General features: G+C 36.2%; 1 protein-coding gene across 2 annotated transcripts in view; it reads right to left on the reverse strand.

Annotated features, from left to right (window-relative positions):
* The window catches only part of NEDD9 (neural precursor cell expressed, developmentally down-regulated 9), a 222,516-nt gene that overhangs the window by 133,235 nt on the left and 62,886 nt on the right, over positions 1-26,395 (reverse strand). For both annotated transcript variants that reach the window (XM_074271672.1, XM_074271682.1), the window contains exon 2: positions 7,927-8,107. In XM_074271672.1, the coding sequence (XP_074127773.1) occupies positions 7,927-7,938 (12 nt within the window). In that variant the 5' untranslated portion in view covers positions 7,939-8,107. The remainder of the gene's footprint in view (positions 1-7,926; positions 8,108-26,395) is intronic.

Consider the following 26,395-nt stretch of genomic DNA (forward strand, 5'->3'; position numbering starts at 1 on the left):
TTTATAAAATTTCTCTCCCATTAATACTAATAGCTAACATTTTATGTATCACTTCTATGTTTTGGGCACTATGCTAACTACTTTATAAATATCTTATTTGATTTTAGGTGGTAAGTGCTATTATTATCTCTATTTTACAGATAAGGAAACTGAGGCAAACAGATCAAGTTACTTTTGTAAAATCACATACCTAGTGAGTGTCTGAGGCTAGATTTGACTTTACTACCACTGTGTTACCTAGTTGTGCCTTAGAATGAGAGCTTTAGGAACAGGTCTTGTCTTGTGCCTTTCATTGTCCACCTGGTACTTAGCACTGTGTCTGGCACACAGTAGGTAGTTAAAAATACTCACTGACTTGATTTGATTGTATGATGTTGGCAAAGGCATTTTAGGCTGCCTGGGCTTCATTTTTCCTTGCCTATGCAATGAAAGGATTGAATTAGATTGGCGCTGAGGTCCCTTCTTGCCTTTGTTCTCTGATTTAATTGCATGTTGATATATAGACATAATAAATTATTTTATGTGATTAGAGAACAGGACCATATAGGATAAGGCAAATTGTGTGGTACAATTAATGATTATAAAAGCAACAAGAGAAAGGAAAGATCTATTTGAGGTCATTTTGCTAGAGCATGAAAAAGATGGCACTTGATAAATCAGTAGGATGTGGAATAAATGAAGAAAATTAAGAAGGGCTTTCCAAAGTTAGAGGAAAGGGGGAGAAAGCCCCAGCAGACACCTGAAAGTGAATTGTGAGTGTGGTGAGTGTGGGGGAATACTAAGAAAGGCTGAATTGGAACAGACACCAAAACATATTTGCACACTAAGAAATAGCGAGAGAGAAAATAGGGTTGGTTAAGTGAAGTCTGATTTTGGACCTTTAGATCTTTAGAAGAAAGCAGGAACTGCAGGAACCAGTGGTATTGTCATTTGGCCTTTTCTTCTTGACCTCAGAGAGTGATGCCATGACATAGAAATGAATTGCATTTAAGTGAAGGGGGGAGGGGGGCTGTGCAAGGGCACCTGCCTCACTTTTCCCTGCACAACCATCTGAGTCCAGTGGCCAGATGTAGATCAGAATGACTGGAGATGGTCATGAATGCAATGGGAGACCTTTGCCTTTTTAAGCTAAGATCTTCAACAGGTCTCAGTTTGACTGAGGTTGCCCATTCAGTGATTAAGGTGAGGTAAGAGGTAGATGTTGTTTATGAGATAGGGAATGACAAAATGAGAGGAAGGACTGTGAAGGACAGATTGGAAAAAGAAAAATCAGGAGTCAGGAGGACAAAATAGAGGTTGTTGTAGAGTAATTGTTACGGGATTTTCCTGAAATATTGTGTAATTAGAAAAAATTATGTGCATACATATGTTCTCTTATTTCTCTGCATGAAAGATGGGGTAATAATAACTTCTTTCCCTACTGACCTATCAAGAGGGGGTTGGAGGGATGGTTTTGCATAGTATATAAAGTCAGCAAAATCCTTTATGTTCCTTGGAGAATCATAAAATCTTAGAGTTGAAAGATCCTCCAAAGTTCATGAGATCAGGAGATAAATATTTAGAGATGGAAGGGACCTTAACAGACATTAAATCTAACCCTCTTGTTTTACAAATGAGGAAACTGAGGATTTGACTTGTCTAAGTCACACAGATATCTCCAAGAGAGGTCTTATTCTAGCTCTTATCTCAACCAGTCTATTTGGCGTGAATATTTACTGAGGCCCCAAGTGTTGAAAATAACACAAATACCCTTTATTGAGTCCCCATTCTCCTTGTGCCTCTTACCCTTGAGAATTAGGTCTTTGATAGGTTCATGAATGCTATTAGTCTTTATTATCCTTTTTTTTATTTCATTTGAAATGAACATACTGATCTATAAGAGGTAAGCCGAGAGATTTAGGACAAGAAAATATATTAGAGATCAGAGATTCCAGCCTCTTCATTTTTACAAATGAGGAAACTGAGGTACATAAAGCTGAAATGACATTGTCATGTCATCGCCCTGGCAATCAAAGGCAGGTGCTCTGAATCCAACATTCTTTCTTGTACTTTTCTGCTTCCCATTATTATAAAGAGAGAACAAGCCAGGAAGAATCTAGCCCATTGTAATTGCTTATTTAGAAAATCAGTTCAAAGTTGGTTTCCTCATGGACATCCACACTACCAAAGATGGTTTATCAAAAGGAGAGTGAGAAAGAGAGAAACAGAGAGATAGAAAGATACTCTTTCTTTCTTTCTCTCCTCTCTCTTTCTCTCTCTCTCTCACACACACTCTCTCTCTCTCTGTCTCTGTCTCTGTCTCTGTGTCTGTGTCTCTCTGTCTCTGGGAGAGAGAGAGAGAGAGAGAGAGAGAGAGAGAGAGAGAGAGAGAGAGAGAGAGAGAGAGAGAGAGAGAGAGAGAGAGAGAGAGAAAGGGAAGTAGAAAGAGAGAAGATAGAAGGAAAGAAGGAAACACAGCAATAGAGTGGCAGAGATACAGACAGAGATACAAAGACAGAGACAGAGATACAAAGACAGAGACAGAGACCAAGACAGACAGAGGATAGAGGCAGAGACAGAGACACAGAGAGGTCACCCTACTATCTATTCTTCCTAGGGGATTTAGCATCTTCCCACAAGGCCCTTGAGTAAACTATGTGGTCAACCACTTTGGAATTCTAGGGAGTCTCTGTCTGATGAAAAAAACTACAAAGGACATTAAATAATTTCAGTTTCTCCACTGTCAACATTCCTTGTCCCCACAAGAAACAATGAATTAAGTTTGGTTTTGTCTGAGGATATATATAAGCAAGGACAATCTCCGGCAGACAGTTTTCAGCTCTGTTGTCTAGGGAGAGAGGAGAAGAAATAAAGGAGAGATTTTAAAATATTTTTACCAATCATTCCATTTTCATAGGTAACTACCTGGGTCAAAGCCAAAGGCCCCAAAATGCTGAAACAGAAGTATTTTTCAGAGACATTGTACTATAGTAGGAAGACCATCAGATGTCGAGTTGTGAAAAATAGACTCAAATTCTGGTTCTGACTTGCTAGTTGGGTGAATATGGGCAAATTACAATCCCTCTGAACTTCATAATATTCCAAATAGATTTGCAGTATCATGTCCAATCATCTTTTTATTTATTATTATAAAAATGTTTGTTTTATTCTAGAAATTTAAAATAAAATAATGAAAAAAAACATTAAAAATAAAAGTAACTTCTTTTTCCAGGAAGTTCTTCTCCTTTCCCATCTCACTCCCACCATCTTCTCATTGCCATGAAGTTTTGAAATTAGTCCTCTTAACTTAATTCTGCTTTATTCTATGTCTGCTTAACAGCATTAGGAAGGTATAGTTGAATCCTTTCTCTTTTCTCTCTTGTTCCCATGTCATTATATTTTTTGATTAAAAAAGAAGTTACTATGGATTCAATGAGACTTCTAAATGTCCTTTATATATCATTACAACATATACATGTATACACACACACACACATATATATTTGTAGATAGAATTGAAAAACAGTAATATATGTATTTGCAAAATATTTTATTTACTCAATCTAGGGAAAGAGTGTTTGCTTATATATAGATTCTCATTTGGATTTTCTGATGCCCTGCAATGAATTCTGACCCATCCTTTACCTTGTTTGTATCATGTACATGCATACGTGCAGACACATGTACATTCACATATACACACATATAAGTTTGGATCTAAGTAATGCCCTCTTAATATTCCTTCCATTGGTCTAATTGAATAATGTCGTCCAACCCAATTGAAGTCAAACAAAAGATTTAGTAAGTACCTATTATGTAACCAGAGTTATAAAAATAGAAACAAAGAGTTCTATAAAGCAAAAACTAAAGCTAAATTAAACCATGAGCTCAAATTGAGGCAAGCCACAATAATTCACTGACCCACAAACATTTCTATAACATAATAGAATAAAAAAAGATGATTGCACATAACACTACAAATCTATATACAACTTTTTATTCATGTAATTTTTTTTTGCTTTTGCCCCTACCCTAGAGAGGAATACTACTGTATATAAATAAGTGTATGTGTGTGTATGTGAAATTATTCTATATATACTTCTATTTATCAGTTCCTTTACTGGATTCAGATAGTGTTTTTCTTTATATATCCTTTACAATTCATTTTGGTATTTATAATAGTCAAAATCATTTATTTACTCAAAGTCATTCTTAAAAAAAATTGTTGTTACTGTATACAATGTTCTCTTGGTTCTGCTCATTTTGCTCTTCATTATTTTGCGCAAGTCTTTCCATGTTTTTCTTAGATCAGTGGGCTCATCATTTCTTATAGCATAGTAGAATTTCATAATCATATACCACAATGGTTCAGTCATATTAAATTAATTAAAAATTTAAGATGAAGCATAATAAATTATTTTCTAATCCTCTCATTCTTATATGTGTTTCTTGTAAACAACATATTGTTGGATTTTTATTTTTGATCCATTCTGCTTTTCTGTTTTATGGGTGAGTTCATCCCATTCACATTCAAAGTTATCATTGTTATTTGTGAATTTTCCTCTATCTTATTTTTACGTATTTTCCTTCTCATCCTCTCTCTCTTTACCTGATACCTGTCATTTATCTTTTCCCTTACTGTCCTATTCTTTATTTTACCCATCCTTTTTCAAATCCCACCTTATCTTAAAAGCATTAAAGACTAATTATAAGGCAGTCATTAAGGTTAAACTACTTACTTATGTATGAAAATGTTATTAGCATTCTTAAAACTGTCATCCTTACTAAGGTAGTTTGAAAGAAATGTTAGGGTGAATTGTGTAAGATGGGGTAATTCTAAAAAATAAAATTGGGTAGGAAAAAGCTAAAGGGAGCAATTATTTCATAAAATGGGGTGAGGAAAAATTAAAATAGAGGAAGCAAATGAGGAGGAGGGCTGATGATTTTTGAACCTTACTCTCATCTAGGTTGAAGAGGAAACAATCTATACATCTGGAAGGGTGTAGAAGTCTTCTGAATTTGTAGAGAGGTGAGAAAACTGAAGGACACACTTAGGGAGGAATTTTTAGAAGGGTAGGTAGATTAAGATTTATAGAGGTAAGAGGAGAAAATAAGAGAAGGACTATTTTTATTTTTAAAAAGGATTCTTACACTTAAAAGGGACAGTTTGGCGGTACAATGGATAATGTGCCAGACTTGGAATTAGAAAGCTCATCTTCTTGAGTTCAAATCTGGCCTTAGAAACTCATTGGTTATGTGAATGACCCTAGGCAAGTCCCTTAAGCCTGTTGGCTTGAGTTTCCTCATCTTTAAAATGAGCTGGCAAACCATTCCAATATCTTTGCCAAGAATACCCCAAATGGGAGTCATGAAGAATTGAACATGACTGAAAAATGATTGAACAATTACATCATACATGAAAAGATTGTGAAATATTGTCCTAAATCATCCCACTCAAATAGTTCATCTCATTTTTAAACATATCCAAAGATGGAGATTATATGAATTCTATAATAACAGCTTTTGACATTTTAGCTTAAATCCTTCCATCTACATTGAGGTAGGATCTTTTTAAAATGGTAACCATGTTCTACTTTAAAAGAAGCAATTAATATCTAAAATTAGATTTTAGAGTTTTTTAAGTGAGGGAGAGGGTTTAGATCTGTGATTCTATCTATATAGGGAATTCTAGTGAAGAAACTCCATTTACTCTTGCAGATTGATAACTTATCTATAACTATATTTTTAGAGAGTTGTCTGAGTCATTAAAAGGTTAAATAATTTCCCTATGGTCAAATGGCTAGTACATTTCAGATACAATGCTCAGCCCCATCACTGGCATTTTCTGTTAGAATGTATATTTATGGTCTCTATGAGTGTGAGGAAAGACTCCTACAAGGCTCAATACAGTTTTTGCCAGCAAGTAAGCTTAAGGCTTCATAATGCCTTATAAAGCCCGCATACTATAATTGACTTTAGAAAAATTTGGCATATTTAGAGCCATTGGGAGTAATGGAGATCAAAGTTGAATCTGAATTTCACTAAATTCTAAGTATATCTACTTATTATGAGAAGAGAAACTTCTTAAAGAAGGAGTAAACTGATGAAGAAAACATTTATATATAATTGACATTTTTCAGTCTTTAAAAATGTTTCTGCTGTACAATGTTCAAGGATTATTAAAACCTCCTTTTTCTTGCCTCTCCCTTCTCAGGAAAGCTAGAATCTGTTCCTGAAGCTTATCTCTGATTCTCCAAATCTTATTTTCCTTCCTCCTCACTTTGTCTTTAATTGTCCCAAAAAATTCATTGTTAACCATAGCATTTGGGATTTTTGTATTTCTTCACTAAAGAAAGGAAAAGAGAGAGGAAAGACTATGGGCTAGGGGTGGTACAGGCAGCTGAGAATCAGGGAGATAAATTTGATAATTACAGAGTTATTTCCTGGCCTAAGGGCTCAGAGTGAACAAAAGAGAATTGTTGGTTTAATTTTATAATTTACTGGAGCAAAGAGAAGAACTTAAACCTGAATCATTTTAGGTAAACTACTCAGCCTCTGGTTGGGAGAGGCTATATGAAATCCTGATATGGGAAATATATCTTGACCCCTTCCTTTTCCATACTGCTTTCACCTCTCTATAGCTGGTTTGTAAGGAAAACCAAGTCATGACAAAGGGAGTGGCCCTAGAGAAAGTAATTTCTGAGAAGAACCAAGGAAATGGCTCGAAAAAGGGAAATCAGATTCATACAAAGGTGAAGAGCCAGTGATACTCAATGACAACCGTTATCCCTATTAATTCAACAAAGCATATATTGCCACTACTATCACTGCTTGAATAGTATAATATATTTTAGAACTAAGTAGCTAGCTTTCTTTTTTTGAAAACAGATTTTTATTAATATGTTTCCTTTTTTTATATTTCCTAGACTTCCTCTTAGGCAGCAAGGTGATACAGTAGATAGACTGTCAGGCCTAGAGTCAGGAAGACTCATCTTCCAGAGTTCAAAGCTGGCCTCAGACACTTATTAGATGTGTGCCCCTAGGCAAGTCACTTCACCCTATTTGCCTCAGTTTCCTCATCTGTAAAAGAAGCAGAAGAAAGAAATGGCAAACTACTCCAGTATCTCTACCAAGAAAAGCCAAATAGGGTTGCCAAGAGTCAAACATAGCTGAAATAATTGAATAAACAGCAGACTTCCTCTTGTATATCCTACCCAAAAAGCTATCCCTTGTACCAAATTATTTTAATTAAAAAGAAAAAGAGAAAGATCAGCAAAACCAATCAATAAGCACCAATACATCTGATTTCATAGGGCAGTTAAATTTCAATTATCCAAAAGACAAAACGTTCATCTCAGAGCTTAACAAAAATTCTATAAGTACCATTATGGTCACCAAACCATTAAATATTACTAACACAACACTAAATCTATACTAAATAATAAAAGTGATTGAGAATGATTTTTGCTAAACATGAACCCTCCAGGACTGTCTGATAAATAATGTCTGGTAATGAAATTCTGTGCTCATCCCAAAGGAAAATAGTAGAATAAAAAAGAGAGGAAACACTAGATGTTCAAATAATTCACAACATGGGGGAATTGTTCCCTGGGAAAGGGTTCCTGTAATATTTAGATGTTTTTAGCCACTAGCTCATATTCTAAATTATCCTCTGCTAGAATCTGGAATGGAAGAAGCACTTCTCTTGGCATTGCCTTGATCATCCAGAGAATTCTCAGATTTGTTTTCCATGCTCAAAACTCATCACAACAAAGCCTGACTGGCAGCCTGATAAGAATTAGCCCCTTTATTCCAATATCACCTAAAGGACTTGGTAGAATAGAGAAAAAAAGCTTGCATTATCATTTCACTGTTATCAGTACACCTGTTGAGTTGACATTGAAATGTAGTATTTAAATAAAATGTATCTGTTCAACCAACACTTACTGTTGCCCACATTTTCCTCAGTTCCTCTCTTGGTTAGGTCAAGGGCTCTGGAGCAGGATACTGGCGTCTCCAGAGTTTTCATTCAGTTGCAAATTTCTTCTTTTTCATAGCTCCTCATAAAGTTTCCAAAAGCAGGTTTCATGATGATGTGTTGGGTTATGAAAATGATCATCTCTGGCCCCTGGGGAAAAAAAAAGTTGAAGTTTGAAAATAGGTAACAATAATGAAAATAATTTTAAAAATTAGTTTATATTTTGGTAACATTTTGAGGTTTTCAAAGGGTTTCCGTGTCCATTCTTCCTCTAATAGAATGTATGCTCCATAACGGCAAGAGTATTTCCTTGTCTTTGTACTCCAGCAAATACTTGACATACAGGAGGCATATAATAAATGCTTGTTGAATAGAATAGAATTGAGGCAGATCATTAAAAGGATTCTCATATCTATTTAAAGACAAGGAAACTGAAACTCAGCTCAGGGAGAAAAGTATATTTGCCCATGTTGACATGCTTTTCAACACATGGAGTTGTTATGCTTGTTGTATGAGGCCATAGTTTATTTCCTTGGAGAAATAAAATTAAAGAGTTTTTGTTTTCTTGGTTTTTTTTTAAATTAGATTTGTGATGTCATTAGGATAATAAACTCCAAAGAAAGAAAGTCCCTCTACTAATTCAGGTTAACATATGCTCTGAAATTTGTAATCATATAAGTTGTCTAACTGTAAAGTTAAATGACTTGTTCAAGGTCACATAGTCATTATGTTTGTAAGGTAGGGACATTCTCCACCTCAGAGATAAGATTTTTTAAATGTGTAAAAAAGCATTGTTTGCACTGGGTGATCTCTTTATCATGTACAAACTCTTTTCTAACTGGGTGAAATATAAAGTATGCTTGATTAACAGGAACAAGCTAAGAGTACCCCTGAGGACTTTAAGTAACTGGAGAAATTTTAGCATTTGTCCATTAAAGCAGAGGACTGGTCCAGAAGCAGAGGATCTCATTCCAGGGATTTCCAGGTGGGTTCTTTTCTTTCTCTATTCTCCATCTCCTATTCTCACTCTCAATGACCATGTCAATGGAGAGTCAGGACAGTAGCATCTAGAGGATACACTGAAGGCAAATATGGACACAGATATTTACAGAGAGATAGTGGGCCACCAGAGGGAGGGAACAGCCTCAAGGAACATGACTCTTATACCAGCGAAGAATGCTGGTTATGGATTCAAAAAGGGACTTCTAGTAATTGGGACTTAAAAGTTTATCCTTTGCTCATGTGTGTTCTCTACATGTGTGGCTCACAATCACCCTTCTCTAATTTTAAATCCACTTTTCCCAAGGACTTCGTGCATTTGTGAGAGAATATAACCCCAGTTAGCACATTGGGAAAGTGTTGCATCTGGACAAGGGAATATCTGAGTTCAAATCTGTCCTTAGATACTAGCTAGCTATAAACCCCAGGCAATCCCTTCATTTCTATTTCTATTCACTTTATTGTAAATAGAGTTTGCCTTTCAATTACCTCCCAAGGATGGTTTGAGAAGCAAATGAAATAATCTTTATAGTGCTTATCATAGTGCTGGCAAATAGAAGGTTCTTAATAAATCCTTCCTTCCTTCCTTCCTTCCTTCCTTCCTTCCTTCCTTCCTTCCTTCCTTCCTTCCTTCTTTCCTTCTTTCCTTCCTTCCTTCCTTCCCTCCTTCCTTCCTTCCCTCCCTCCTTCCTTCCTTCCTTCCTTCCTTCCTTCCTTCCTTCCTTCCTTCCTTCCTTCCTTCCTTCCTTCCTTCCTTCCTTCCTTCCTTCCTTCCTTCCTTCCTTTCTTCTTATACAGAATGTAATGTTTCCTTCTTTAAGGAAACATCTGTTGTTATTTAGTTATTATCAGTTGTGTTTGACTCTTTCTGACCCCATTTGGAGTTTTCTTGGCAAAGATACTGGAGTTGTTGACCATTTCCTTGGCCAGATCATTTTACAGATGAGGAAGTTGAGGCAAACATGACAAAGGGACCTGCCGAGTGACACACAACTGGTGAATGTGGGAAGCTGAATCTAAGCTTGTCTGACACCAGGCCAGGTGTCACTCCACTGAGCCATCCGGCTGCTTTTATTATCTATCCTACTTCAATGGAGCAGAATAGAAAAGACTGAGTCTTAGAATATACAAGGTCTATAAGGGAACTTAGAGGTCAACTAGTCTAACTACTTTATTTCAAAAGTGGGAAAATTGAGGTGAACAAGGAGATATGAATGGTCCAAGATTAGATGCTTAGGAAATAGCTCAGCTGGGACTTGAATCCAGATGTCCTGAGTCTCTTGTCTGGGGCTCTTTCCATCACTCTGTGCTGCACATTATATAAACTGGAGGACTCAATCCTGAGGCTGATTTATCCCATTCCCCTCTCATTCTTCCCCATTTAAACGATGTCTTGAAGTTTTTGCTCCTGTCGGCTTGAAGCCCCCAAAGCCCAGCTGAGCCGTCTCTCTTGCACAGCAGCCGGTGAAGGTCACACATGGCTGTCTGCTTTCCGTGTTTCTTACAAATGAGGAAAACTGGTGCTTTGGCAAAAGTTCCTTCAGACAGCTTAGATGCAAAGTACAGAAGTTGCTTTTTCCTGGGGAAGAAAAATTGACTGAGCTTTTGTTGGATGGGTCTTGGCCAAGGTTTCAGTTTTCTTTAGCATTGTGCTCCAGGTATTCTTTTATTATTATTATTATTCAAGGGGGAGGGAAGGGAAAAGAGGAGAGGGCAAGGAATGGTTGGATAGGGAGGGAAATGTCATAGCCCCTTGTTGAAATCCAACAAACAAACAGAGTCAGAAAAGTTCTGATATTTAAACCATGTGTGGCACATGGCAAACTTATTGAGAACTAGGAATTTGGACCTTTGGAAAAGGAAAGTGTTCTTTCCAAGGGCATTTGAAATAACAAACTGAACCCAGCAGGAAGTGTTTGAGCCTGGGATATAGCCATCCACTCTTTCTGGTACTGTGTGGATCTTTGTCTTCTTCTTTGATCACTGGGGGATAGTTAGCCACACTGAAGAGCAGGGAGGTATCCCAGTAATTATTCCCCAGGTGGATGGGAGTCCTGAGTTTTTCATTGTTGTCTCTCACGAGAAGGGGAATGAACAGTCTTTTGTCATTTGTTTTGTCTAGCGATGTTTATTCCTTTGGGTAAGGGAAAAAAGACAAGAATTCTATGAGGCACTTGCCATGGCTATCTAAATGAATGTTGTCTTGGTGACTCCCCACCAGTGGTTACCCAAAAATCTCCATGGATGAGGAGAGAGGCCCGAAAGTGGGTAGCAGCAGTGAGGTATTTGTGTGGTTCTGATACTCAGACACATAGGCCTTCTAAGTATGTTCCCCAGAGGCATTCTTCATCTCCCTCCCCTCCAAATCCTTTTTACCCACCCCAGAGAGTACACTGTTCTGTCTGAGCTTTCCAATGAATCACTGACATCCAATATTGCCACATGAGCTTCATACACTAAAGCCCAGGAATACAATGAAAACACATCCATTTCTCTTGTTATTCCACAACTACTATTAGTGCTGGAGATAATAGCTCTTTGCAGAAGGGTAAACTGTACTTCTTTCTGCTTTGCTGAGACTGGAAAATTTTGATTCAAAAGTCAGTGTATGAGCAAGGTGCTGGTATGGTTTGTTACCACCATAGTTAATAAACCTTAGAGGCTCCTTTAAAATCCCTTTAAAATAAAATATAATCTCCTGTTTGCATTTAAAGGTCTGATGATTTCACTTTTGCTACATCTCTAATATGTACGTGCTCCCTTCTTTTTTCTGACATTGCCACCAATCTAGTGCCTTCACTGCTCCAAGTCTGGGTTATTAGAAATGACCTGTCAATGGATCTGTCTGACTTAAATCATTCCTGACTCCAAAATCATCAAAGTGATTTTTCCAAATCACAGATCTGCCCATGCCACATCCTGCCCTCAGATATATAGGTAGATAGAGAGATGATAGAGATAGCTAGATAACACATTTACTAAGTACTAACTAAGTGCATGGCATTTTACTAGGCACTAGAGATACAAATTCAAGCAAGACAATATCAGGGAGCTTATATTCTCATGGAGAAGACAATGTAGAAAAAATGGAAGAAATAGGTAGGGTAACAAGCAAATATTCCAGTGAAATTTCTCCAAGGAAGCCTGGGACTCAGTGAGGTAAGGACAAAATTTATCTGGAGCATCTAGGAGCAGGATTCAAGGTTCTAGAGGGAAGGAGATGAGGATGATGGTTGAGAGTAGTATGCAGATGGCTAGAAAGATTCCAATCTTCAAAATTCTTAGTGGGGAAAAGATCTTTGAAATTAATATAAATTTTATGCTTTCATCATATATAGTGACCCAGCTCTCAGTTAGAACATAGCATAATGAGAAAGAAGTAGAGCATTAAGCATTTACTACATTTCTATTAAGTCCTAGACATTGTATTAAGTGCTTTACAATTATTATCTCATAGGACTACTTTCGAGGTAAGTGGTATTTTTATTCCTATTTAGAGTTGAGGTTGATAGAGTGACTTGCCCAGAATCATACAACTAAAGTCTGAGGTCGAATTTGAATTCATGTTTTCTTGACTACAGGCTTAGTACTTTATTCTACGCACTATCTAGCTATTGGAAAAAATCATTAAACTAAGAAATGGTGATCTAAAATCTGGCTCAGCTTTACCATGAGCTGTCTGATATTAGACAAGCCACATGAACTTTTGTGGGATTGTAAAGATGTCTGAGGTCCCTTCCAGTTCTAGATTCCAGGCTCAGCTGTTTTCTATAGGCAGACTAAATCTAATCCTTTGTTTACACATAAATCATGGCCTAGAAGTAAAATAACTTGTTTATATGAATCAGTCTCAATCTTGAAGGTGTTTTTCAAAAAACAAAAACAGAAACAAAACTTTCTTTAGTTGATATTTTCCTGGGAACATCAGATTTTGGTTTATTTTGCTTCTACCTAAAGCTCTGAAATGACTTCAATAAAATTTAAAAAATAAGTTTCCTCTGAAAATATCAGAATTTCCCTCAATTCCCAGGCAAACACTTAGATTAAAAAATTTATTAAACAAAGAATAGGTTTTATTTAACCTATTAAAATTTCAAAAAAAATAAATAAATAAAGGACTTAGATCCATAAGGAATCAAAACAACTCTCCTCTTTCCAGGAGACTTCCATAATTTCTATTGATCTATACAATTCTCTGGACTTACAGCACTACCCTAAGATAGAGGTGCCCTAACCCTCAAAGACAAAACAGTGTTTCAGAAGTAAATCAATCTCTTTCCTCCTGTGCATTCTAATTGGTCCAGGCAAATATATAGATTTTTAGACATATAATTAAACTGGAGTTGATGCTTTTGACTCCCCCCCCCCCCATTTTCCTGTATATTCTACAAAATTCACAATACTTTCCTAAGTCATAGATTCTTCACCTGTGAAATGAGAAGTTTGGAAATGGTCTCAGATGAAGCTCTACCTTCTACAGGATATCTTTCCCAATTCTTTTTGATTCCATTTGATTATTTATTGACTATTGCTTTTTCCTTTTTATTGATTATTTCTTTTAATTCTATACACAATGTGTGCATGGTTGTTTTCATGTGGTTGTCCCTATTAGACTGACCTTTTTGCTTCTCTTTGTATACCCAGTGCCCAGGTACATAGCAGGCATGTTAATAAATATTTATTGGTTGACTTTACTAACCTTAAAATCTCTTTCTTACTTGGTTAGCATTCTATAATCTGAAGGTACAGTTCTACCAGCAACAAAAACCTGAGCTTTAACAAAGTAAAGGTCTCTTAAATAATTACAGATGGAAAATTCCTTTCATCTTCTGGGCCACACAATTTACGTTCCTCTTGCCAATTGGTGATGGAGACCTATCTCTTGTCATATCCTTAGTTTACTGTGGTAGGTTCTTAAGTAATGAATTAATTAAACTCTTAACAAAACAATCTATCAGCTACTAGCTTGGAAAATAGAAAGCCTGAAACCTTGCAACTTCCCCTCAGGGAAGCTCCATGTTGCCCTTCCATGTTCATTGTAGATTGACTGACTCTTGGCTTTGTACCCTGGAGGAGGAAGAGAAGATACCACCTCTAGGAGCTTGTAATCCATCCAGATCTCCCATGAGCATTACTTCTTGTTTGTGGATTTTATTACCATTCAGGGAAAGAATAAATACCTTTGGTCACTTTAGTTCACACTGAAAAAAAGGTTTGTTGGAGATCTGACACTTGCTAATTTAGACTCCTTTGAATTTCTCAGACTGACAGGCTATTTGTTGGCTTAATTTCAGAGGCTCAAGTATTAGGGAAAAATTTTCAAATAGCTCGGTCCCTTCAGAAGGAGGCCTGGAGGGGATTGGCCTCCATCTAAGTTGGACCTCATCAGATTGAACCATCATCATGTCTGACAAGCAACCTCTATTCACTGTGTGGAAAAAAAAAAAACAGGTGAGAACAGGGAAAGAGTTGGAATCATTTATTACTTCAGCCCTCAAAGTATAGTCAGGCCTGAGGCTCCTTGGAGGCATAGCAACAAACCAGCCCTTGTTTCAATATAAACAATGAGACTCTCCAAAATCTTGTCCAAAACCTGACCCAAAGGGATGGGTATGTTTCTGGTGTAAGGGAAGGGAGCACTAAAAGGAAACTCACCTTCCTCTAAGCTATCATTTCTTGGGAGGCAGGATGAGGTGTGTCTTTAATATCTTTCTATAGAGCCATTTGAGTATCTATCAGTGGAGCTCATTTAGTTTACAGTTCTCCAAATGCTGAGTATCTTTTGAGTGTTAATTAATATTTGCGTGGACTTGGAACATTCTATCTTGAACTTGCTTACATTTATATACTCTTAAAACGGGTTGGTTATTTACTTTTCCATTTGTAAGGTCACCTGTGATGATCTATTTTGTGTTTTATATGTGCCCTATCTAGGAATTTGGGGTTGAATCCTGACGTCAACTAGTTGTGTAATCATGGGTAAGTCACATATACTCTTTGAGACTCTTCTAGGGGCATTGACTTTGATGGCCTTAGATTCTTACAAATCTAAATCTGTGATCCTATGATCTCTTGGGATCTGATCATTACCCTGAAAATTTTCAGATATAAAGATTGTATAATTATTTCTAATAGTTCCATTCCTGTGAGTCAAGAAGCTTTTTTTCTTTCTTCAAGTTGAATTTTAATTTAGGACAAATTCTTTTTGTTTAAGCCTCTATAGATGGGGATACCTGGTTAACTAGAGGAAACCATGACCGAAACAGAATAAAGACACTTTTTACTTTGGAGGGGAAGCCTTTGGGATTATCCTGTATACTTTTCTTCTTTCACTCTCTTTCAAATCCTTTGCACTTTGGCTTCTCACCTCAACATTTAATTGAATCAGCTTTTCTAAGAATACAGCAACTAGAAAGATAAAACCCCTGACATCTGGTATGACAAATTGTTTCCAGATAAGGTGCTGATATGGATTCTGAGATGACCTAAAGATATGTCGAGAAATAGAATTTTCTTAATGAAAATACTTCTTTAACAGTAAAATTATTCTTACCAAAAGGTAAAATTTATTATTAATAAAAATATTTATATTAATATATGTACAAGTTATTTACACTAATCAGATGTAAGCTCTTTGAGAGCAGTCAGTCAACAAACATTTACTATTAACTTATTATATTTGTATATTTTTGGTTTTTGTTTTGAAACTTTAGTCTATTAACTATACCATAATATCAATATAGATATTAATAAATAATTGTTGATTGATTGTCTTGGATCTGCCTATCCTTTGAAAGCTATGATATTCTGGTATTGACTTACTTTTCTGATCTGGATATAATCTCCTCCTGCCTTTTGGTTCCTCTAATTGGCAAAGGATCTTTGATACCCAAACCCTAGCTCTTCATGAAAAAAAAACCCAATAGTTGTGGTCTCTTCTTGAGTGTGGATCTCTTGGCCAGCCTTTCCCTGCCTTTCTTTTTAGAAGAAGAAGAAGAAGAAGAAGAAGAAGAAGAAGAAGAAGAAGAAGAAGAAGAAGAAGAAGAAGAAGGAGGAGGAGGAGGAGGAGGAGGAGGAGGAGGAGGAGGAGGAGGAGGAGGAGGAGGAGGAGGAGGAGGAGGAGGAGGAGGAGGAGGAGGAGGAGGAGGAGGAGGAGGAGGAGGAGGAGGAGGAGGAGGAGGAGGAGGAGGAGGAGGAAGGAGGAGAAGAAGGGGGAAGGAGGAGGAAAAAGAGGAAGAAGAGGAGGAGGAGGAGGAAGATGATGAGTACTACCAGCCTCTATATATGCAGGATGATATGGCCTGATATAGGGGCAAGGTCAAAATAAAGAAGACTCTTTGTTGCCTGGAAGATAAAAACCAAACTCCTTAGTTTGATTTTTACAATCTGTCCCCGATTTACTTTTCCATCTTTATCTCCAACTCCTTACTTTACACAAAACTTTGACTCCAGTTGGGCTAATATATTCACTGTTCCCCTATATAACATGATATTTTAAAAAGCTCTTTCTCGCAAAAAAAACTATGGCCAAAAGATTGTGCAGTAAAAGGCTTTGTATAAACCTAGTTCTTTCTACTACTAATTAACCTTTCAAAATAGAAAGAAATTGACTAAATGAAGCAATGGATCAGTAACTAAAGAGATTAAGAAAAATCAAAGGCTATATCATTGACCTCAGCATTCCATTTGTCTCATTTCTTCCCTACTGCACTAAAAGCTGAGAACTGAGCACTCAGTGGTCATGCTGAAGTTGAAAGCCTCTACTTTAGAAACTCTGGACTCCATGTTGAAGACACCGTATTCTTAATGGCATCTATTGGATCCTTGTTCACTGCTCCTAAGGTCTGTCTGTCTGAAGATTTTACATGACAGTGACGGTAGCAATTATAGGAGAGAACAGGAGGTAGAGAGAACCTTTTCCAGTCATCCCTACCACAGTTCCCGCTCCCTCTGCCAAAATTTAATCAGAATCCTTCAGCCACCAAAAGGGGAAAATTAAGAAGTTAAGAATTCATGGACAGTAGGTAGAGGAGGAAGGAAAAAAAACTGAGAAGAGACTGAAGAACTGAGCAGACATAGACAAGCTCCCAATACAATGAAGAAACAGTCTGATTTAAGAGAGCTCCAATTATCCTCCAGAAACTCTTAGTGGATTGTCCATGAAGAGTGGACCCCATAGCTATCAAGTTAAAGAAAATGTGTGACAAACGATCAGGAAAGAACAGATTGTGTCTTAAGGAATTAGTAACCTATAATTATGCATCTAATATGAGAAAGGAAAGAAAAAACACACCAAAAGACAAAGGATGGAGACCTATACCCTAGAATAACTTATTCTGCAAAACGGAGCTGGAACCTTTACTTACTTTTAATAGAATTTGTGATATTCAAGCATTCTTATTCAAAAAGGTAACTATAGCAGAGAAAAAAAGTAAATGAGTTTGAATAACTTGAAATGATAAAGTATTGATCAAATTTTAAAGTCCTTTTAGAATTCCATTATTTCTCAGGATCAGAAAGGAAACAAATGGGGACAAACTAAAGACATCCATATCTTAGGGAAGGACTGAGAAAGAGGAGGAAACAAGTTTTCCTTTCATCCTAACGGTGCCATTGGAGAAGATTATTCATACTAAAAGTTGTATGTGAGAGAAGAGGCATTCTCATGAATTTTATTCTTAACTTGGTTGAAATATACATTTATATATTTAAAATTGTAGAAACATAATAAATAAACAGAAGAATAGAGGAGGCAAAAATATAATTTCTAATTGCAGACATATGATGATCTTAGAAAATCTCAGTGATTAAATGATTAATGTAATTAAAATATTAATAACTACTATAATAGCAGGATACAAAATAAGACTACAAAATTATATATTTAGTACTTATTTTGAGCACATTTTCTCTTCCTGGATTTTATAAATATATAGAAAGCTATTTAAATATTCTCTTGTTTCTGAAAAGATCATTTTATCTTTGGATTTATATAAGCTTTGAATGTATTATATATTTAGTACTTATATATTTATAAAATCCAGCAAGAGAAAATTTGCTCAAAATAAGTACTAAATATATAATACATTCAAAGCTTATATAAATCCAAAGATTAAATGATCTTTTCAGAAACAAGAGAATATTTAAATAATAGGAAAGATATAATGTAATTTAGGGTCTAGGCATAGGAAATTTACAATCCTAATCAAAATGCCTATAACAATCCCATGAAAAAAGTAGCATAGCACTGGTATTCTCATTTGACATTATGGACATGGACTAAATAATCCATAAGGTTCTTTTCAGCTTTAATATCAGTGTTTTTGTAAGTTGTAACTAGCAATGTAGTCTTAGATCAATATATATATATATATATATATATATATATATATATATATATATGTACATATATATATATGTATATATATATATACATGTATATATATATATATATATTCATTTATAAAGGTGAATGATGAAAGCCACTTGCAATAAATAACAAGTCAAACTTTGTACTTTAGTGATAGAAAGCATTGAGATTTTTGGATCTAGAGCTAGATCTCAATGCAAACATATTAATCAACCCATTGTGGTTTTTGTTTTGTTTTGTTTTGTTTTTTAATTCTACCAATTTCTACTTCTAATTCATATCAAGCTTCTTTTTCTTTTTGTTGCTGACCTCTGCTAAACACTGTTCTATTCGCTATCCAAATTGAGACACCAACAGTGATACTTTGGCTATCAAGAAGCATCTCATGCCTGAAGTTCAACTTCTGCTCAACCAAAACAAACAACCACCCCCCAAAACCTTTTTCTTTTTCTAACTGAACTTTCTAACATCTGGATTCACCTTTCATCTATTCTAGAAGAATGAGAGGAACATCCTATTTACTTATTAGCAACCAAGACAATAAAGCTATAACAAAATATCATATAACATAGACTTCAGCATAAAAGGCAATGTAGTAGTAAACAATTAATAAATCACCCTAAATGTAAGAGGTGAAGAATAATATGTGAGAGGAATGAGTATACTGAGTCTCAGAGCTAATTAAATATGGGGGGGAAAGGGATTTACTTGTTTGATGATTGTGATCTCTTAACAACAGATGTCTCTCTTATAATGAGAAATTAGCATTATTTTTCATAGTTTGCCTCGTGAGAGTTTCATATCATAGGTAAAAAGAGCTTAGCATGGCTTGTTTTCTTGTAGCTTCAAAGCTGTTTCTAGCTTAAGGTCATGCATGCTCGCAATCCTGGCTAAAATTATTACAAATCTGGCTGCTTTTTTTTTTTTTTTTTTTTTTTTTTTGCCCCTCACCATTTGGTCTGTAGGTTGAAATTTCAATAGTTTACATTTTAAAATAAATATTCATAGCAGGTCCTTGAAATATACATTGTCTTCTAGCCTGTCATTTTAAGTTTTGTCTTCCCCTTTCCCTCTCTTCCTTAAAACCTTCCTTCCTTCTTTTCCTTCTTTTCTTTCATCCTTTTTCTATTTCTAACTTTATCCTTCCCCTCCTTCCCTTCTGTCCTTTTCTCCTTTCCTTCTTTCTTCTCTTTCTCCTCTTTTCCTCTCTTGTAATTTCATCTTACCTCTCTTCTTTCCTTTCCTAAGTTTTTTCTATAATAAGAGCTTTCTTCTTTAAAATACAAAATCCATTATTCTTTTCTCTTTTTTATTGCAAAGCTATTTTTAGCTCAGTTTTAAAGAAATCATTTTATGTAAAGGAACTGAGCAGAGGTGTGAATTTGTCCAATACTCCATTCATCTCTGATGTAGCAATGTGAAAACCTCAGAAACCACACTAGTTATTTAAAGGAGAACTCTGTTGAGCACTCATGGTTAAGTTTTCTTTTCTTCTATCTTTATGCTATTGTACAAAAATAAAAAATAACTAAGAAAAGAGAAAAGACTCTTACTCTATTAATAACCCTAACATTTCTTTCACCCTGTCTGTTGTTTTATAAAGGCATTCAGATTTAACAGTGTACATGTTAAGTTGTTAAATATCAGTACTATCTGCTGAAAAGTTATGGGAAAGCACTTTTTCAGAGAAAGTGGCCTGGTAGAATTATATAATTGCAGAATTTGAAAGCATCTCAAAGGTCATCTCATCTTTCCTTTACCCAAAGCAAAAATCTCCTCTATAAAATCCCTGTCAAGTAGTCAAACTACTCAGTGATGTGGAAACTCATAATCTTTTGATGTAATGCATTCCATTTTTGTGAAGGAAATATAAAGATCTAAGTTGCTGCTAGGAATTAGGCCTCTTCCATCAGTTAGTTCCAGCTGGTCCTTTTCAGTCTTGTTACTGACTTGATTGGCATGGAAACTATGCTCCAGCAGCACCCAGCTTCTTTATAGTTTTGCTAAGTAGAGACCATCAGGAGCTCTTGTCTAGCGATTCAGGGATATGATAAGTGATACAGGTAAAATCTACCCCAGATAAAAGTTTAGGCTAAGGAACCCTAACAGGAAAAAAGAGTTCAAAAGACAGGTATTTGTCCAAGGGCTTCCCAGTATTTCCAAGTAGAGTTCTTATCATAAAGAACCAATGCTATCTCTTGATATTATCAAGCTGAATTGCTAACAGATTCCTTCATTGCCAGGGGGAAAATAACTCTTCGTATTTGAAGACTTGAATTTGGTGGCAGCTTAACAAGGAAGTTGTATTACAGATGACAACCATCAGAAGGCAACAACTCGGGGAAATACCAAGTGGAGAGTGGAGACTGCCAGATGAGAGTCACAGAGAGGAGATCAGCAGAGAACAACATGATAACATCCCTAGCGAACATCAGGGACTATTTCGGTCAAGGGTGGAAATTGCCCCTGCTATGTATATCCCTTCCCACATGTTTGTCACATGTGTGCATATTCACACATTTTCTGGGATTATATGTTCACTATGCATATGCCCCTCCCTCTGTCTTCTCTGAGGAAATATTCCTTGTTCACTAAAAGTTCCCACTTGTAAGATAAACTTTTGGACTAGATGGCCTAAGGCCTCTCCAGCTCTAAATCTGTGATTTTATGACCGTATATTCCTTTGTCTCTTTTAGTAGTAGAGTGACAACAGTGGAGTGTATCTAATGTACTTAAGGAAATCTTTCTTGTTATTCATTTTGCTATGCTCTTTGATTAAATGTCTTTTGCTTTGCACTGATGGGTTTTTTAGTTGACCTAGAAAAAGCAAATTCACTGATGAGGGCTCATGAAGTATATGTCAAGAGTTTTTGTTTTGTTTGCTTTTTTTTTGTTAAGTTTTTTTTCTTTCAAGTTGATGTTGACCTTCACAATACTTTGAACCTGTGGTAGTTGTCTAGGGACAATATTGGAAAGATACTCGTCAGTACTACATTTGACTATCTTTAAATTATTGGGAAGTTCTACTGGTATTGATTGGGTAGAAATATGCCTCCATGTAACTAGGAAGTTTTTGGTTCTATTTCTGCTCTGTAGAACTAAACAAGTAAAATTCCTCTTTCACAAGATAGCTCTTCTTATGATTGAAGATACATATCTTCCCTATATGTTCTCTCCTCCCCAAGCAAACATCACCACTTCCTTTAAGGATATTTATATTGCATGACCTTAGCCCTTTATCACCTTGTTATCTTTTTCTTTATATATCCCTATAACCAATTTTTATTTGTCAAGAAGGTGAGGACTTTTCCCATCATGATCACTCTCTTTTGTATACGGATCATTTCTAAATGGAATACCCACTGGGCCTACAGTATTTTAAATGGGGACCGGGTAGGGTAGTGTGTGGTGGGCCTATCACTTTCCTTATCCAGAACAGTGTGCCTTTCTTTACACAGACAACATTAGCTTCCTTGGCTGCCATATCTCACTGTTGAATCAGATTGCAAATGTTTCCAGATGCATTGTTGTTTGAACAATCCTGGTCAAGTGTCTTTACCTCTCTGGACTTTAGTTCTTTATTTTTAAAATGAAGAGGTCTCTCAGGCTCCTCCAAGCTCTAAATCTGACGAACTTATTACTTGTCCATTTTGTCCCTGTGAAGTTCATTTTTTGAAGCATAATTAGATTTTTCCTTATTAAATTTCATTTTATTAGCTTCAGCCCAATGTTCTATCTTGCCTGTCAGATTTAAATGCAGATTCTACCTTTTACTGTGCTAGCTTTACCTCTCTCATCTTTGTGTCAACTGCACATTTTCTAAATGAACCATTTATGCCTTTATCCAAGTCTTTGATGAAAATGTTTTACTACTCAATTGAAACTCGGATTTCATTGATCTGGATATTACTACTAGTGATACAGATTACAATTCTAGCTCATCTTGTAAGACTCTTGCTGATTCCCTCCCACAATTTCACCCAGGGAAGGAAGGTTTATGTAACATATTATAGATCTTATTTACTTTCTCTTGAAACCAGAAGAAAGCCAATTGAATACATAGGCTGTCCATTGGATTATCCATTGTTCTTATCAGGTGACCAATTTATCTTCTTTTTCTTATATAAGCTTTTTAATTACACCTTTTATTTCTCTTTTGTAATTCCTAGTCTGTAATGTGTTGCAGCTTGCTCACCTTTCCACTGCTTTTTGAGTGATCTTCAATTTTAATTTTGTAGAAGGTATAGTGTTTGAGAATTTGTAACTAGAACCCAGAAAAACACTGGCATTAAAAAGGTGGGCCTTTGTTTCAGAGCAAAGCTTGGGGTCATTAAAATAACTTTATAATTCACTAAAAAGAAATCAATCCACCTTCATTCTCCTCCCTCTTTACCTCCATAGGGCAAGCTGTGAAGTTTGTCCATCAGTATAAGGACAGATACTGCAAATGGACAATCAGTGGCTCCAGAATTAAGCAGGAGGGGAACAGATTTTTAGTTAATTACAAAGTTATTTTAATGAGCCCAAGATTTTTTCTGAAACAAAGGCCTGGCTTTTTAATGCCAATGTTTTTCTAGGATTCAATGATAATAAATCCTGGAACCTTACAGCCTCCAGAAAATTAAAATTGAAGACCACCCAAAAGGGCAATGGAGAGCCTCAGAGGTATTAGAAGACTTCAGATTGGTCAGTTACACAGCTAGTAAATTTCAGAAGCAGAATTTGGATCCAGAACTTTATCCATCATATCATCCTAACGCCTACTATAAAACCATCAAGTTGGGACAAATAGATATTTATTGTTCAATTGTGTCTGACTTTCTGTGACCCAATTTTAAGTTTCCTTGGCAAAGATACTACTGTAGTTTGCCATTTCTTTCTCCAGATTATTTATCCAGGCTTGTTGCTCTACCCACTGAACCATCTAGGTGCCCTAGAACAAACAGATAGCATGGATAAAGATCACAGGCTTAGAGGATTTAAAACTGAAGAGCACTCAAATCATCTGGTGAAATGTCATTGTGATGATGATGATATTATTATTATTATTATCATTATTATTTACAAATGAGAAAAGTGAAATCTAGAAGGGTTAAGTTACTCATCCAAGAAGATGAATGGATGTCCATCAGTTGGAGAATGGTTGGGTAAATTATGGTATATGAAGGTTATGGAATATTATTACTCTGTAAGAAATGACCAGCAGGAGGAATACAGAGAGGCTTGGAGACACTTACATCAACTGTTGCTGAGTGAAATGAGCAGAACCAGAAGATCATTATACACTTCAACAACAATACTGTATGAGGATGTATTCTGATGGAAGTGGAAATCTTCAACATAAAGAAGATCCAACTTACTTCCAGTTGATCAATGATGGACAGAAATAACTACACCCAGAGAAGAAACACTGGGAAGTGAATATAAATTGTTAGCACTAATATCTGTCTGCCCAGGTTACATGTACTTCGGAATCTAATGCTTATTGTGCAACAAGAAAATGGTATTTACACACATGTATTATATCTAGGTTATAATGTAACACATGTAAAATGTATGGGATTGCCTGTCATGGGGGGAGGGAGTAGAGGGAGGGGGAGGATAATTTGGAAAAATGAATACAAGGGATAATATTATAAAAAATATATAATAAAAATTATTAAAAAAAAAAGTTACTCATCCAAGTCACATGGACATTAAACAGCTGAACCAGAATTTCAGATTGGAGACAGCACCATTTTATTAAGCCTATTAAAAACTTGCACCAATTAAGACAGTGCATGTATCTACCTTCTGAGGAAAAGATCATGAAGTAAAGTAAATGGTTTATACGCACATCTCGGGATTTCAGTATTGAATACACAAGTTTGGAAAGATTTCCTGCTCCAATAATGTCATTCTGAGAGTAAGACCAGGACCCCTTGGGATTCTGGGAGGATTGGCAGCCTGTGACTGTCATATTGGGGGTGAATATCTGGTAGGGCTTCAAGGATTTTTGAGGAAGGGCTCCCTACTCAAAACCAAAAATAAATAAAACCCTTCTCTTCCCTGGCTGACAACTGAAATTCTTTTGGCAGGAACAAAACACTTTATTCCAGTTAGATATAAAATTTAAAATGCAAACACCCTTAAAAGCCTGACATATTGACTTTAATTCATACCAGAATGCCTAATCTAAAGCCTTTCCTTAGAAGAGGGGACAGAAATGGACTATATAGGAAGACTGATGATAAAGTGGAAGTCTGCACCCATCCCCTTTTGAATTTGCCTACAAGGAAATAAGCTCTTACTTCCAAGGTCTGTTCGTTGGCTACAAATCTCATTTTGTGCCCATCCTGCCAGGGAAAAGGAGAAATTTTCACAGCAATATTGTAAGGTACTCCTCAAAGCAACTCAGAATATGAGGAGCTTTCTGGGAAGTGACAAAATGCTGTTACTTTGGTTCCTATTTTCCATTTTGATTTTCATACAAGTGCATGCCATTCCACAGGTTACATGACCTTCCTTTACTCCTCAAAGTTAAACAGAAACAAAAATAATACAGGAGAAGCAGTAATATGCTGGAAAAAGTGCTAATTTGGGAGTTAGGAAGTCCTTAGTTTGAATCGTGGCTCTGCTACTCATTCATTACCTGGGTTTCATCTCTCTGGGCCTCCGTATATTAATCTGTAAAATGGGGAATATTGACTAGATGATTTCTAAGTTTCCTTCCAGCTCTAAAAACTACTGATTTCTTGGACACTAGATTGAGGAGCAAAAAAGGATGTTGGTACCCTATGCTGCAGCTAAGGAAAATTATAGGTAGACTGATGTGATGGACATGATACAACCTGAAGATGGTGAGAGCATGTAATGAGAAACCACATGAGAGAGAGGTAATGGGAGCTCTACCCACTGTGTGCACTAAGTGGCTGAGGTAACTGGCTTTGTTTCCCACCCAACTGCAACCTATGGACTCCTTTGGATTTTGTATATGAATTCTTGCCTATGTGACCTTTGTGAAAGTGGGCAATTATACATGTCAATTCTTAGGAAATATACTCTCCAGCTAAATGGAGAACCATGTGCACAATCAGCCCCTTTTTGATTAAAAAAAAGCATAACAACACAGAGACATAATAAGAGAGTGCTGTTCTTTGGAATATTCCACCTCCCGAGGTTAAAAAAAAAAAGAAGAAATAGCTGTCCGAAGTGGTACACTGTGCTGTGAACTCTGAGAGCATAGTTCGCAGCTCTTAGCTCTTGGGAATAGTGCCCTCAACACTATTTTGAAAAGTTTCCTTTGGATTCAGGGGCAATGTCAGCTAAAGTCTATATTACAGTTCAGTATCACAGGTGAGCAGGAGGCAAAACCCCCATCTGATGCTGGAGCTGGCTCAAGAAGAGCCTGACCTACTGGCATTAGTGGTCTGAGTAATACAAAGACAAATAAGTGATGACTCAGATTCTTCAGAATCGAGGAGCTGGGTTTATGCATATGGGATGTATTTGGGGGGTGAAACATTATATCTTAAAAAATCATGAACTAAGATTTGTCAGGCAGACCGAGCTCTTGCTTGCAAATAAATACCATGTACAATAAACAATAATTTGTGTTTATCTTTCTAGTCTCTGAAGAAATTTAAGAGAAATGTGAATCTGTACCTCAGTCCTTCCTCAATTATTGTTTTTCCTTATACTTCATCTCAACCTGAACATTTCTGTTGAAGTTTTTGTTGAACCCAAATGAGAACTGAGCTCTCCAAAATATTTGCTAATATTTTCCACTGGGAAGCAGATCAAACTAGGATCTCCTGTCCTTCTGGAACATGCCAAATCACTTAATCGTTAAAGTGACCAGACATCCCGTTCTCCCCAGGAAGCTACTGGTGTCTGATGACCTATTTGGGGTAAGTGGGCAGATTTCCCAGGAAAAGTTTCAGGCAAGTGTTTCTGGGAGGCCAAGGTGTTCTTCCATGGAGCTCAGACTAGCTGTGTTCTCCCTTGCTTTGCTAATTATTGTCTTAATTACTTTCCCCATCCAAAATTATGAGTGTACGTCTCACATTATTGCTTAGCAGTCAGTCTAT

This window comes from Sminthopsis crassicaudata, chromosome 1 (assembly GCF_048593235.1).
Source record: "Sminthopsis crassicaudata isolate SCR6 chromosome 1, ASM4859323v1, whole genome shotgun sequence".
NCBI lineage: Eukaryota > Metazoa > Chordata > Mammalia > Dasyuromorphia > Dasyuridae > Sminthopsis > Sminthopsis crassicaudata.